This window comes from Podarcis vaucheri (assembly GCF_965113315.1).
Source record: "Podarcis vaucheri genome assembly, chromosome: 6".
In the NCBI taxonomy this organism is placed as follows: domain Eukaryota; kingdom Metazoa; phylum Chordata; class Lepidosauria; order Squamata; family Lacertidae; genus Podarcis; species Podarcis vaucheri.
Genome location: NC_138764.1, coordinates 18,098,901 through 18,113,591, shown reverse-complemented (window position 1 = coordinate 18,113,591; position 14,691 = coordinate 18,098,901). Strand labels below are relative to the sequence as shown.

The following is a 14,691-nucleotide window of genomic DNA, read 5'->3' as shown; positions in this document are numbered from 1 at the left end:
GTAGTGGGGATTCGAACCGCCGACCTTCTGATGGGCAAGCCCTAGGTTCAGTGGTTTAACCCACAGCGCCACCCGAGTCCCATGCCAAGTAATTACCTGATACTAAAGCCTCTGGTCTAAGACACTCCCGATGCATCTACTAGTGAAAAACTCCTAAGACGGATCGAGTGTTCTTTTCTTTTTTGGGGGGGGGGAGTTCAAACAAAAACCCCAAATATTTCCTATTGAGTTATTCTTCAATTCAACCTGTATAGGTAAATACAGTGAAATATCAGGGCAACTCTAACCTAGACCTTGAATATGTTCTATATAAATAACAGAAACTGGGAATCAATCCCACTTGGTTGAGTTAACTCCTTTCCATGTACTGAACCAATAGTTTAACAGAGCTGGGAGAATTCCAAGTAGCCACTAATGCACAACCCTCCATCTGTGTCCAGTGCCAGCTACAAGCAGGAGCCAAAGGCCTTCTGGAGGTCAGCCTCTTCTTCAGCGCTTGGGCTTGGGGAATTTCTTCGTTCGTGGCTTAGGAGTGCTGGGCTGTGAAGGTGATTCAGTTTGTTCCTTAACGACAACTTCTGCAACGACAGATACACAGCAAGAAGCACTTACACACTTACATTGTCAACACCTAGACAATATGAGAACTAGTAGCTCAGAGAAACCTCATACTCTACTCTGCGACAAGTCCAGGCTTCAGCCCAAGCATAGCCTTGAGGGAATCAAGACCAAACCCAGCTGCCCAAAGAATGGTTATGAACAGCATATGCATCCACAAACCCATGTTTGTCATGTTCACATTTCATAAGTATACCTGTTCTCAGTGGGAACCTCATCCATAATGGGAATATTCCAACAGAGCATTGTGTGCTCAACCCCACTTATTTCAATGATCTAAGACACACTGATCTCTGACATGTACACAGTACTTTGTTCAAAGTAAATCAACAATCCTGATACGATCAGTATCACGCTGCAGATGAGCAGCTTAGGCTGATAAAAGTAAGAGTTCAACTAGGGACTTCCCTGCTCACATTCTTAGCCAGTGCAATGCAGTTTGCTTCTTCAGCTCCCTGGGTTGGTTCGTAACATGCATCTTCATTACTTCATGACTGCAGCATCAAGTGAATTATGACATTATTAAGCAATGAAGAACTTTCCTTTCACCCCACAACACACTGCTTTTCAACAGAAACATCACCTATTCAGGCCAGAGCTGCACATGTAGCAGATTGAGTATGCATAATGGGTTGTGCCACTTTAACAATGCAGATGGAAGAATGGTCTTCTTCTTCTTTGGCGATCACTCGTAGCTGAGTAAGATTGTCTTCCATGAACACGGTCTCAACAGTGAGTCCGTAAGTGACTCTGGAGGCCAATTCTGGATCCCCACGTCCTTCCACAGTGGGGTCATTGGTTTCCAGGTGGGAGTTGATCACGGTGTGGATTTGCCTTCCTTTTAGCACGTTTCTCCCTTGCGTCCTGAGTTTGAGTGTCTTCAAAGCCCATGACACCTTTGGTAAAGGCTGTTCTCCAATTGGAGCGCTCACAGGCAAGTGTTCACCATTTGTTAGTGTTTATAATACATTTTTAAAGCTTTGCTTTGAGACAGTCTTTAAACCTCTTTTGTTGACCACCAGCATTACGCTTCCTATTTTTAAGTTTGGAATAGGTTTCTGAAAGTGGAAACCTAGCACACCAGGGAGAAAAGTTCTAGATTAGTCCATTCCCTGCTGTGCTAACATTCTGCTTACAGGATACACTTTATAATAAAGAACAACCAAAAATGTGATTTTCCTGGCTGCTGTCTGTAGTGGCACAGTCCAGTCTACTACCTCACCCTCCTGGGCAGACCAGGTGACAGCTGCCAGTCATCAAGAACAGATAAATCAAGAACAGATAAATCAAGCAACTGATACACAGGTGTGAACTAGGCCTCTGTTTGTTGCCCATGTGGAAAGGATTCCCCTATTAGACTCAGGAGGTGGACTGGGCAAGTCAGCTAATTCTCACGTTACCATTTTTAAATGGAGAAATAAACAGCCTGCTGTTACTGAGGGGGGGGGGAATGAAAAGACCTTCAATCAGCAAACCATCTCTCTCCCCAGCCTGCCTTAGGTACAGCCTAGCATTTTGATTCTTGCAACTTTCAGGGAGTAGTAATGATGGGGAAGTGGCTACACATAGTTACTTACTAAGAGCAGAAACAAAGGAACAGAAAGGCATCTGGGACAACTTCTGCAGTAACATTCCATTTCTGACTACGGGTGGAGAGGGGGGAAGATGGTGGGTTGTATCCAAAGTAGTGGCAAGCCAAGCATTCTGCCAGAGCCTGCCCTCTAGTTCCCCTCAACCTTTCCAGAGCAGATTTGGGGATGTCAAGGGGAGGAGGAACCCCATTGCGCTAGCACAACGTATTTAGCACAACCTGTATCTGGGAATGTTCTCCGCTCTCCTCCAAAAGCACACTTCCTGTACATCTTTTCCCCATTGTGTGGTAGGCAGCATGGAAATATAATACACATAGTCTGAAATGGCACAGCTCAGCAAGACGTGCAACACGTGACTTCCCTATGCCTGTTTTGTCTATTTTGAGCCATTTCGCAGCAGCAGCAGCATACTCAATTATACCACCCAAATGTACGCTTGAGATGCAAGTGCAGGCAATCCTGGTTCTCCGACACATTTGTACCTTGAACGCACCTGAGCCTGCAAACCAGTTTATCACATTCCCATTTTATGTTTTCAAACGTACGCCTAAACGTGTGGTGCATGAAATTGCCCTTAAAATTCCAGAGCATTTTTTTAGAGCCTGCAATTCCACCTTTCAAGTCTTTAGCCATACCTGCTTTGAGTTTTGTTTCTTTTGGTTCAGAGTCCTTCAGCTTTGGTTGATCACCCTCCATGTTCTGGATTTTTGCCAGAGCTTCTTCCAAGTCCTCATGAAGGACTTCAGATTTTTCCTCAGCTTGCTGTGCTCGCTTTTCAGCCTCTCTGAAAGAGTAGGTGTCAGAAAGAATTCATAGCCCTGACCAGGCAAGAAACCAGTAACACTAATTTGATTTACTCTAGCTGGTCGCTTCCTACTGTGAAAAATACATTTTCTCTTGCTTCTTCACTCCCCAAAAATGTTCCTAACAGCCAATATTACTGCAACCTATGTAAGAATCCACACCTGATTAGTGCATTTCAAGTCTCTAAAACCTACAGGAGAGGTTTTATTCCTAGCACTTCAAAACCACATGAGAACTCACATATCACTAAAGGTAAAGGTAAAGGACCCCTGACAGTTAAGTCCAGTCGTGGACGACTCTGGGGTTGCGGCGCTCATCTTGCTTTACTGGCCAAGGGAGCCAACGTTTGTCTGCTGACAGTTTTTCCAGCTCATGTGGCCAGCATGACTAAGCCGCTTCTGGCGAAACCAGAGCAGCGCATGGAAACACCGTTTACCTTCCCGCAGGAGCGGTACCTATTTATCTACTTGGACTTTTGGGTGTGCTTTCAAACTGCTAGGTTGGCAGGAGCTGGGTCCGAGCAATAGGAGCTCACCCCATCACGGGGATTCGAACCGCCGACCTTCCGATCGGCAAGCCCAAGAGGCTCAGCGGTTTAGACCACAGCGCCACCTGCGTCCTATTTTTGTTTAAAAATGGAATGTGTTGTGGCGGAATAGACACCTGCAATCACATAGGCCACCTGTTCAAGATACCCTGTAGTCTCTAGTCTGTACAAGAATGCACATATCCATTCATCTCTTCCCTGTGGTTCTATACTCACACGAGTCGCTCTTCCAGAATTTCCAGTGACGCCAGCAACTCAAATTCATTCTTTGAGGCCTTTGTGGTCCACTGGCTGGCATGCAACTCCCTCTGGAATAAGAAGAGTGAATAACTTATAGGAAATGAAAGGAAATAAATCAACAGGCTACTTTCTGTCTCAGAACTGGCATACTGAAGTCCCTGGCTCAAATCTTGCCTCAGCTATGAGCACACTAGGTAGCCTTAGACAAGGGATGCTCACTCATCCCTTACATCTTCAGAATGGGGATAAAGATAATTCTGGCCTACCTTACAGGGTCATTGTACTGTTTGCACAGAGTTGGAAGTTGCCATTACTCTGCCTCTGAGAAGAAAAGGTTTATACAGGGCACAATTGCCTGAGAATATCTCCTGTAAAAACCCCATAACGGTGTCCATGCACCACTGCTGTTCTTTTCAATGGGGCCAGTGCAGGAGAACTTCCCAGATCTGTTTTCCTGCTGTAATAGTGTGTTGTAGTGGCCATAGAGTTGGACTAGGACCTGGGAGTCCAAAGTTCAAATCCCCACTCGGCAATGAAGCTCACTGAGTGACTTTGGGCCAGTCACTGCCTCTCTCAGCCTAATCTGCCTCATAGGGGTTTCGTTGGGGATTAAATGAGGAGGGGGAGAACCATCTATGCCACCTTTAGCTCCTTGGGGAAAAACGGTGGGCTACACTGGTATACTACCATTAGTATTGCAAGATTGTCATGCGAGCACTTGGACTAAAATTGTCAACCGAAAGCTCTACTTTTCTGGTTTATCACCACAACAGTTATTAACATTTGGCTTCAGTAAAGCAAATAATTTAATTAGACAGTGCCTATATGACACTGAGCGACAGAATAATCTGGCCAAAATAAGGAAATTTTGTCCATGGTATGATTATTTTCCACCTAGTCACTTTGGCACCCTATTTGCAAAATGTAACAATTTCAAAATACAGACACGCTTTCACTTTCGCATGATTGAATATACTGCCTTTGGCTGTACTCGAGGGTCAATTTCAAAAAATTCCACTGGAAAAACGGTTATGTCCCTGTAGAGATGGCAGTATTGAGTCAGTGGCTCATGTGCTTCTGGCTTGCACTCTTTATAAAGATTTGAGGAGGGAGGTTATTACCCCTCTATTACTGTCCATGCCAGGTCACTCAACCGTTCCTACTGCATCCTTTCTTTTAGCAGATCAAGATGATCAGGTGACAGCAAAAACTGCATGGTTTTTAGAGGGGACAATTAGAATAAGATCTATTATTTGATTATTGATGTAAACCCCCAAATGTATTTTCTACAGTTAAGTTTTTACCTCTATCTTCAGTACATTTTACTTGGTTTTATTGCTATGGCTAGTGGCTGATGCAAATAACGATTCTTCTGCTGCAAGGTGGGATATAAATAACTAACACTGAGAACCTCTACTCTAAAGCAGCTGCTACACCTTCTTCCAAAGAGACACACCTCTCCAGAGAAGATCTATCTATTTATACGTACATACATACCCGTGACACTGTGATTTCTTGCACTTGCATGGTTTTGACATACACATTAGAATCATCTCCAATGTATCTGACTGGGTAAGTGACCGCAAGACTCTCGGCCTGCTCACCAGTGCTGGTGCTGGGCATGGGCGGCTGTTCCTGCAAGGACAAAGAGAAGGAGCAAGGGGAAATGGAAGGACCACACAATGCAATGTTTGTTTCCTCATCATCAAGGAAACTGCGCACAGAAGAGACTCAGATGGTGTATGGAAGGATCATGATGATCAACGCCAGTCCTTTTTCCCCCCTGGGGGTACTCAACAGTATGCAGTACCGGCACCTTTTTAATGGATATGTTAAAAGTGTGGCACTTAACTGTAACAACTTCGCGGTGAGTGCCGGCACCATTTTTTCTAGGAAAAAGGCTCTGATCAACACAATCTTCAATTATTTTCATATTCCACATAAGGCTACGCTGTCAATTGTGGTTCAGGAGCTCCTGGAGTCAGTGTTCACAGCAGTGGCGGAGGAACCCTCTCAGGCACCAGGGGAACGGCAGCCTGTACGAAGTGAGCATGTGCGGCATCCTGTATGGACTGCGCATGTACGGTGACCGTATGGGATGCTGCACATGTGCAGTCTGTACGGGCAGCCACTTGCACGCAGCATCCATACGGGCTGCTGCTTGCACGGCGACCGTACATGCCACTGCACAAGCGGCATCCCGTACGGAGTGCGCACACGTGGCAGCCCATACGGACACCCGTACAGATGGCGTGTGAGAGTGGCAGCCCGTATGGACACCGCGCAAGCAGCGCCCATATGGACTGCGCGCGCCCTTGGCCGCTCTACAGCTGGGGGGAGGCAGGGGCCATCTTGTCACCTGCCCCTTCCGCCCCCCCCTCCTATGCCCCTGGTTCACAGACCATGCATGAATTCTGGGGCTGATTCTCTGCTGCTGGAGAATCGGAAGCGTATACACTCTTGGCTTATCCACTTTCCATATTTAAACATGCTCAACCACCCTTGAAAAGAGAATCCTCAGCACTTCATCAAACTACAGTTCCCAGGATGCTTTGAGAGAAAGCTAAGAAAGATAAAGTGGTATACAACTTTGTAGCATAAAGTTTCTGACTCAAGTAGACACTTTATGACCAACAGCTGGAGAAAGGGGGTGCCTTTCCTTTGCGAGGCTTGCTTTTGCTGCATTGCCCACAGTCCTGCTTATGTTCTGCACCAGAAGAAACCAGAATCCAGAATCGGTAGCAAGGAATTCTCAGTTCAGTGACCAGTATTTACTGGCATCAAATTCCAATTCCTCAGATTTTTCAAAGGTTTTGCAATTTTTCAGGAAGTGATCAAAGAGGAAGATGTTGGATGTATGATCAGAACAGCAAGAAATTTAAGCCACAGAAGGGGAGAACGCAAAGCATTAAATGGGCAGTTCATACATATCCAGCAATGTGATGCAGCCAACGAATACCCCATTGCTCCTGTTAATATGTAAAGGAAGCTTATCACGCGGGACGTAGTTGTAAGAAAAACAGCCACGTTGACAGCCCCATCCATGCAATCTGCTTCCTCCACACTACCAACCCAGGGGCACAGCAGTGATGCCACTCCTGACACCATTAACAACTTCTGTGTGGCCTACTGGAAGTAGCTTTTCCAGGTAGCATCCACCATATGTCTCCAATCTCTTCTCCATAGTCATGAGGGATAGATAGTGTCAGGGAACTGACATCGGAGACCAGCAGAGAGAGAAGTCGCCCCGATAGTGCAGGAGAGGGAACCAGCAAGGAGAGAGAGAGGGTTTCCGAGGGGGAAGGGAATCAAGGTGACACCAAGAAGGCAGGAGGGGATGAGAGCACTTTGGAGGGAAGGCTCAGGGACTCTTTCAGTGAGATCAGTGGGGAGAGTGCCGGACCACCACTGGGCACGCCTACTCTGCGCAGAAGGCTTCCGCGCAGAGAGGCTAGGCGGAGACTGGCTGTCAAGGAATTCTTATGTTGGAAAAAATTTAGGAAACACCCACTAACGGATTCTGCCAGCGACTGAAGCAGATGCACAGGAGTGCGCTTCAGTTAGGGAAAGGTTTAAACAACAAGCAGTTTAGGGAAGTCAGTGACTGACACACAAGCAACTACAATTCCCATTACAGATATATATTTCTTCTGTTTGTAAACTGCAGGCTTCCCATTTCATGATGTCAAAACTTCCACCAGATAGCAATAAACACACGGCCATGAGCCCCAGTGAAAAAGAAAGCCCTGAAAGAAGAGGGACCGCTTTGTACATTTCCTAATGGAGATGCTCACCTCTGCTTCTAACGCTTGCTTCTGTTCTGCTGCTTCCTGATCTTTTAGAACATCCACAGCTTCTTTGTCTTTTTTCTCTTCCTCCACAGGTACATCTGTGGTGGAGGAGCTCTCCACTCTCTGCTCCGGACGAGGAGGCAGCTGTCGTTTCAGTTGAAGCACCTGCAAAAAGGCTGCTAGTGAAATTCTCTTTCTGAGCTATCGCCCTGCGCCAGAAGAGAGGTGGAGGGTGGGGGAGAGAGGGAGAAAAAATCCCCACCACCACTAGTCACACCAAAGGTTATTTCTGCCAGTACCTCTAACCCAAACAGGCTGACCAGGTCTTCTTGGCTGATTAAAGTGGTGGGAGTGGTCTTCATCCCAGACAGGAGGAGGTTGCAGGTTTCAATCCAATCCAAGCACTCTGTCTGGAAAAAGAGAGAGCGAAAGAAGCAACCAATCACCAAAGGGGAAATACAGTTGTACCTCGGGTTACAGACGCTTCAGGTTACAGACACTTCAGGTCTCCACTAACCCAGAAATAGTACCTCGGGTTATGAACTTTGCTTCAGAATGAGAACAGAAATCGTGTGGCGGGGGCGGGAGGCCCCATTAGCTAAAGTGGTGCCTCAGGTTAAGAAGAGTTTCAGCTTAAGAACGGATCTCCAGAACGAATTACCGTAAGTTCTTAACCCAAGGTACCACTGTAAAAACAATTGCCCTGTGGTGCTCTTCCGGAGGGCTCAAACAGAGTTGCTTATGTTGAACTACGCTTAGAGGAATCACTTCCAAACTTCTGAAGTTGTACAATGTTTTGCTTAGCATATGGCTCCGTGTGAGAGCCCCGACCGATCAATGATTTCATGCGCTCCATTCATTCCATTTCATTTCAGCTTCCCAACCCAAATGGGCAGTAGGTGGAGCTGGACTTTGTAGGGGGCCAAGGATTTTTGAGAGGTCCACCATTAATCCCAGCCATTATCTTCCCTGCAAATGCATACTGTGACCTGTCATTCACACCTGTACTATCATCAATAAGTCCACGTATTTGCTGCCTAGGGAGTAACAGCCTTTGGGTTGCCCTAATTGCAGGTGTGCTGTGGTTGCTTGTGTTTGTGTAACACCCACCAATGAAAAACACTGTTTCTTACATTCTCAGTGGTACTGTTGTCATAAATGAAGATTAAGAGGGAGGACTATTAAAGGCCCGCTAAAACCTGAAGTCCCATTGGGCCAATGCCCTGCCCCTATCGCTATCACTATGCCACATCTCCTCCAGAGAGCCCCAGCGTTCCAAAATCCCAGTATTTCACCCAAGAATTCAGTCTTTGTGAATTCTGACATGAACTGCACTGATCCACATCTATCAGACTGATTTGATTACTAGAACCTATTTCTTTGTTATATTTGTTTCCTGCCTTTCCACCAAATGAGTTGACTTTCACACAATAGAGTTTAATGCGACTTACCTCTGAGTAGACTCTGTGCTCTCTGTGCTCTGAGTCTAGCCTGTGCTCTTAAGACTCATTCCAACTTGCTTTTTGTTTGGAACCAGCTATTTCTCATATCACAGGGCTTATGAATTTGCTGCCCTGAACTCCTTTGGGAGGAAGGGCAGGATATAAATTCAATAAATAAATAATCCCATCTAGAACCCACTTGCCTGAGAGCAAGCCTCATTGAACTCAATAGGACTTACTTCTGATAAAACAGGATTAGGCCTGCTCTCTTAGGCTTCTAATGCCAATGTGGGCACACTTCCTCGCCTTTCAATTCCCAGCATGCAGTAGCAGCAGCCGACTGTATAAACACACAATATTGCACGAAAAAGGTTTGCACACTGCAGAAGACATGGCTGGCAGGGATTAAAAGGCTTGGAGAAACTCCAGATTATGGGAACTGTTAAGAAACAGTAGGTGCCTTGCGGAAGTGAAGTTGCAATTGCCTCACAGAGATTTACAGGGTAATCTCATGCATGTTTACACAAAAGCAAATTCCACTGGGTTCAAAGGAGGTTGCACGTGAGGAAGGTAATCAAGTTTCTGTAATGTTATTATATAATGTTCACAGCTTTGGAACAAACAAACAGTGGTGTCAGTCAATGCTGCTTTCATTCACACAAAGTGAACCTTGTCCTGAAAATGAGAGACGATGTGAAGAGCAGCAATTTTTGCACCTGTTTCCGTTTCCATCGGAATCATCCAACATCCCTAGTGATGTCGGAAAAGCAACATGGGCCAAAGATAGACATGATTGTCCCAACCCTACTTGAGACTTTCCGAACAGCCCAGCCTCAGCCTGCCTTCCCACTCAGCCTGAAGCGGCCCAGACCTTCCTGCATGCCTTCAAACAGCCCACACTTCTCTTTTCCAATCTATTTCTCAAAAATGGCTCACAGAAACATGAGACTCCTGTCCTCCCTTGCTGATGGCTGCCATAATTGACACTACCACAAATTTTCAGGCTTTTCTTCCTCCTGCCTAGGGAGGAACATGAAATATTGGGGGTACCTTCCATGCGCCGTCATGATTTCTGTGACACTACTGGGCTCAACTGCAGACTTTTTCTCCTCCTCTCCAACTAGGCACCCCCTTAACAGCACCGGCCCAGGCTGGATCCTGAAACTTCCTGAACAAGGGTCACCACAGCCCGGATCGGAAGTGTTAACAGAGTTCAAATTTCACAATGCGTAAGAAAAACCACTTAACTGAAAACTGGCTGGGCTTTAAAAAGTACGCACGGCATTGCCCGTGGGCAACTGTGAGCAAGCCATCTTTAAAAGTAGGCAAGAGGTACACAATGTACCAAGATGTACAGAAATTTTGATGGCAGCTTGTTAGCCGCAAATGTAGAACCCTCTGGCTTTTGTGTGGCTGGAATGATGCCTACTCTGCAAAAGTTAAGAGTCACAAGAATCCCACTTGTCCTCTTTCGCCTGCGGCCCCATCCACCCCTGGCATGCGGACCCTGGAAAGCTGCTCACAAGAGAATGTGAAAAATGCTTGCCATTGCTTACATGCAGACATGGGGACCGCAGAACTATGTGTGCAGGGAGCCAGGCCCAGAAGCAGCACTTGGCACAGTGGGGCCATGGCCTTCAGAAGACCCGTCAAAGCGGCTGATCCTCTTTTCTATTTGCTTAGTGTTTCCTTTTTGGTCCAGTGCTCAGCAAAGAAGTGACAGGCTGAAGCTGCTGAGAGAGACAATGACATCTTTATCACCCCAGAATGCCTCGGGGTTCTGATGTCGTGCCCAGGGGTATTCCGGGACAATAAAAATGGTGGCGGCTGAAGCCACATTACACAGCAACTCTCTTGTTATCGCTGGACTGGCTGCCATCCGACATCCCCATCTGACCTAGAAAGCTCACCAGAGGCTGCGAATGAGGGACAGCTTTAAGCCCCACACCGAGAAGTGCCCAGCAGCTGAAGTCATCTCCATTGCTTCAGACAGCCTTTGTGCACTGTGCTGAGGCTTGAAGACATTCCAGGGTAATAAATAAGGCAGTGCTGTGGAAAAAATACTTAATTTTGAACAGCAGTGCCGTGGAAAAAATACTTAATTTTGAACAGCAGCTGATAAATTCACATCATCACCATAATCAATACAGCAGCGGCAGGAACAGCAACAAAGACCATCTCAGGGTTTTAAATATTGTGAAGGCTTTAGAACAAGTAGAGTGACCCAATTGAGGAACTATTTCACTTATTCAATGACCAACTTCAAAACCAAAAACAGTAGGATGGATTTGGACAGTGATGCACAAATGGCAAGAGACCACATTTGGTCTCACTTACCTTGATCCTCTCTAACTGTTGCAATTCATGTTCTGCATCTGGTTGAAGAGTTACCATCTTCTGGCGTGTTATCGTTGCTACCATCTCCTTGCAACAGCTGAGGAAATACATGATGTCACTGTACCCACAGCAATAGGTTACGGCACAGCAATGCCACTTTAATATGAGAAAGCCAGTTTCATCACGTTCCTTCTGTCGCGAGGACCATTTACATTTGAAGTTTACAAATGAGAAAAGGGAGGCAACTAACTGTAGGCAAGGGCGGGGGGGGGGGGACGACACACTACTATTTGAAAGCCAGGAATTACTTGTTTCAAATCTTATCTCTGTGAATTCTCTAGGAAGCCTTGAAAAATGTCAGCCCGTTATCTCAGCCTCCCTCCCCATTCTGCCTTCTGAAATATGAGAATAATACTAAACCTAACTAATAGCATTGATCAGGATTACTGAGAGAATGTATGCATTGAGTACTCTGTCTGAAGTGCTCAGTGCCATTCTTATTGACATCATTATATGCTCAGTATAATTATTAGTAATAATTATCATTTGATCTAGGACACAAAATCTTTCATTTTCTAAGCAAGCTTTTCTGATGAGCATTATTCTGGAAAATTAGACCTGAAGACATGCCAGGAACAACTTTACCTGCTTCCCTCTCTGCTGACTCATATCTAGAGAGATGGAATGGTGTCTGTTTGCTGCCTGCAGTCCTGGTTTTGGCTTTGTTGCCTAGATTTCTGGGAGAGTCCCCAGGAGGCTTGCTTAATAACCCAGATGAATTTTAGTATTTATAGAATATTTTCAGAGTGTATGAAAAGCTTCACATACATTATCTTATGGCAATCCTTACAGCAACTAGATAGGTCAATATTATTGTGTCTAATCTTGCAAGGGAGGGCTGAGCTTGCCTAATGATACCCCGTTCATCACAACTGCAAGAGTCAAAACATCTCCTAGGCAACACCAGCATAATGATGATGATGATGATGATGATGATGATGATAATGATAATAATAATAATAATAATAATAATAATAATAATAGGTAAAGGTAAAGGGACCCCTGACCATTAGGTCCAATCGTGGCCAACTCTGGGATTGCGGCGCTCATCTAGCTTTATTCGCCAAGGGAGCCGGCGTACAGCTTCCGGGTCATGTGGCCAGCATGATTAAGCTGCTTCTGGCAAACCAGAGCAGCGCACAGAAACGCTGTTTACCTTCCCACTGGAGCGGTACCTATTTATCTACTTGCAATTTGATGTGCTTTCGAACTGCTAGGTTGACAGGAGCTCACCCCATCGCGGGGATTCGAACCGCTGACCTTCTGATTGGCAAGTCCTAGGCTCTGTGATTTAACCCACAGCGTTACCTGTGCCCCTTTTAATATAATAATAATAATAATAATAATAATAATAATAATAATAATAATAATAATTTATTTGTACCCCTCCCATCTGGCTGGGTCTCCTCAGCCACTCTGGGCGGCTTCCAACAAAGATTAAAAATACATTAAAATGTCACACATTAATAACTTCCCTAAACAGGGCTGCCTTCAGATGTCTTCGGAATGTCAGGTAGTTGTTTATCTCTTTGACATCTGATGGGAGGGCATTCCACAGGGCGGGTGCCACTAGCAAGAAGGCCCTCTGCCTGGTTCCCTGTAGAACCAGGTGGAACAGGTGGGGCGGAGGCACTAAAACAAACCGGGCCACAAAAACCTCCTTCAGTACTTGGTCATGTCATGATCTACATCTATACCACATATAAATAAAAATGTGTGTTCATCCTCCAACAGCCTTGTGAGGGAAACATTACTGTTCACTTACTGTATGGGAAGCTGAGACAGAGATATCACTAGATGTGCCCTATCATGGGGCTCTCTGTCATTGCCACACAGCTTTTCTGTCATGCATGGACTTCCTTCCCGCCTGGTGGGGTGACTTTATGAAGCGGATGAGATTCAGTGGGATCAGCAATACCTGACTATGTAGCAGGAGAATGTGCTCAGCTTTGCAGCCAGGCCTGTGGCTTCTCCTTCCAGCTTGAAAATGTTCAGCAGCTTCCTTTCCGCCTGCCTTGCCGCTTCTGCATCAGTCAAGGGGAGGGTATCACGAGAGATGTGGTCTGGAGCCATGTGGATGAGCAGGTTGACCATCCACTTGCTCAGAGCATTGTGGAAGTCGTTCAGCTGTAGGAAGTTTAGAGCAAGGTGGATTCAAGCTCTACCACAAAGTCACAGCATGAACACTAGGGCTGAAATCCTAGGTCCGCTTGCACAGGAACAAGTCCCAGGGACTTACTTCTTTTCTCTGTACATCTGTACACATGTACAAGACAGACATCATATAGGAAGAAGAAAGGGGGAGCTTTTCAGATCCAAGACCTATCATTATCCTTAGCCTGCAACAAGACCCACTTTTTATGTTGTGGGTTTTTTTTAGCTTTGCTATAGAAATCTACATCTCTCCAATTCTGCATCAGCTGCAAACTGACCATTTCAACTGCTCTCAATACAGACACGCAGCAGAACTGCTGGCCTTCAAAAAAGGCTGCCTCTTCTCTCTCTGCCTGACTTACTTCTTTGGGATTGGCTGCTTCTAATCAAGACACACGCTCGGAAGAGTGACACATGCAGAAACACAAGGAGGGCCTCCTCTAAGCACAGGTAATTATTACCTTACACATAAAAAGGCTTACATTTAGAGTGTTTTAAGAGTGAAGTTTGCCTTCCATTTTAGTTTGAAACAAGTGTGCCTCTGCTGTTAGAAGTTGGAAAAACACCAGGACACCTACTTCATGGCTGAGCTGATCATTTTCTTTCTCGGAACCACTAGTGGTTGTCAGGATCCACTGCTGAATCTTCTTGAACACATCCTCAGGTACCAACCTTAAAGGAAACAATTCAGTCAACAACAACAACATCATCATCATCATAGCCAATTAGGTCAGGACCAGACGCTACCTTAGACTCTTAACTTCCAAAATCATTATTAAAATGGGCTCAAAGAAGCCCCAAATTCTGAGCTGAGAATAAAATTCCACACACTGGTCAAGCTGAAAGTATAATTTCCATTTCAAAGGATGCAACACTGATTTGGCAAGGCAATGGTTTCGCCAGTGCAAGCAAGCATTTCTGCTTGCCCAACAGAACGATGCTGTTACACAAATCTACAGTGCAACCACAGCTGGAGTACAGTTTACAGTTCTGGTCGGCTCATCTTAAAAAGGAAAAGGATCAGAAAAAGGTGGGCAAAATGAGCAAAGGGTTGGAATGACTGCCCTACGAAGAAAAGCTGCAGCCTTTGGAACCTTTTAGTTTAG

General features: G+C 45.6%; 1 protein-coding gene across 1 annotated transcript; it reads right to left on the bottom strand.

The window, feature by feature from the left end:
- Positions 1-344: 344 nt before the first annotated feature.
- Positions 345-14,316, bottom strand: LOC309533868 (axonemal dynein light chain domain-containing protein 1-like). The gene is made up of 9 exons (XM_082225541.1): positions 14,164-14,316; positions 13,350-13,558; positions 11,372-11,468; positions 7,892-8,002; positions 7,596-7,757; positions 5,299-5,436; positions 3,778-3,869; positions 2,846-2,994; positions 345-578 (listed from the first exon to the last, which is right to left on the bottom strand). Exons 1-9 carry the CDS (start codon positions 14,302-14,304, stop codon positions 490-492), a joined length of 1,188 nt encoding a protein of 395 aa, XP_082081667.1. The 5' UTR covers positions 14,305-14,316; the 3' UTR covers positions 345-489.
- Between the last annotated feature and the right edge of the window lie 375 nt (positions 14,317-14,691).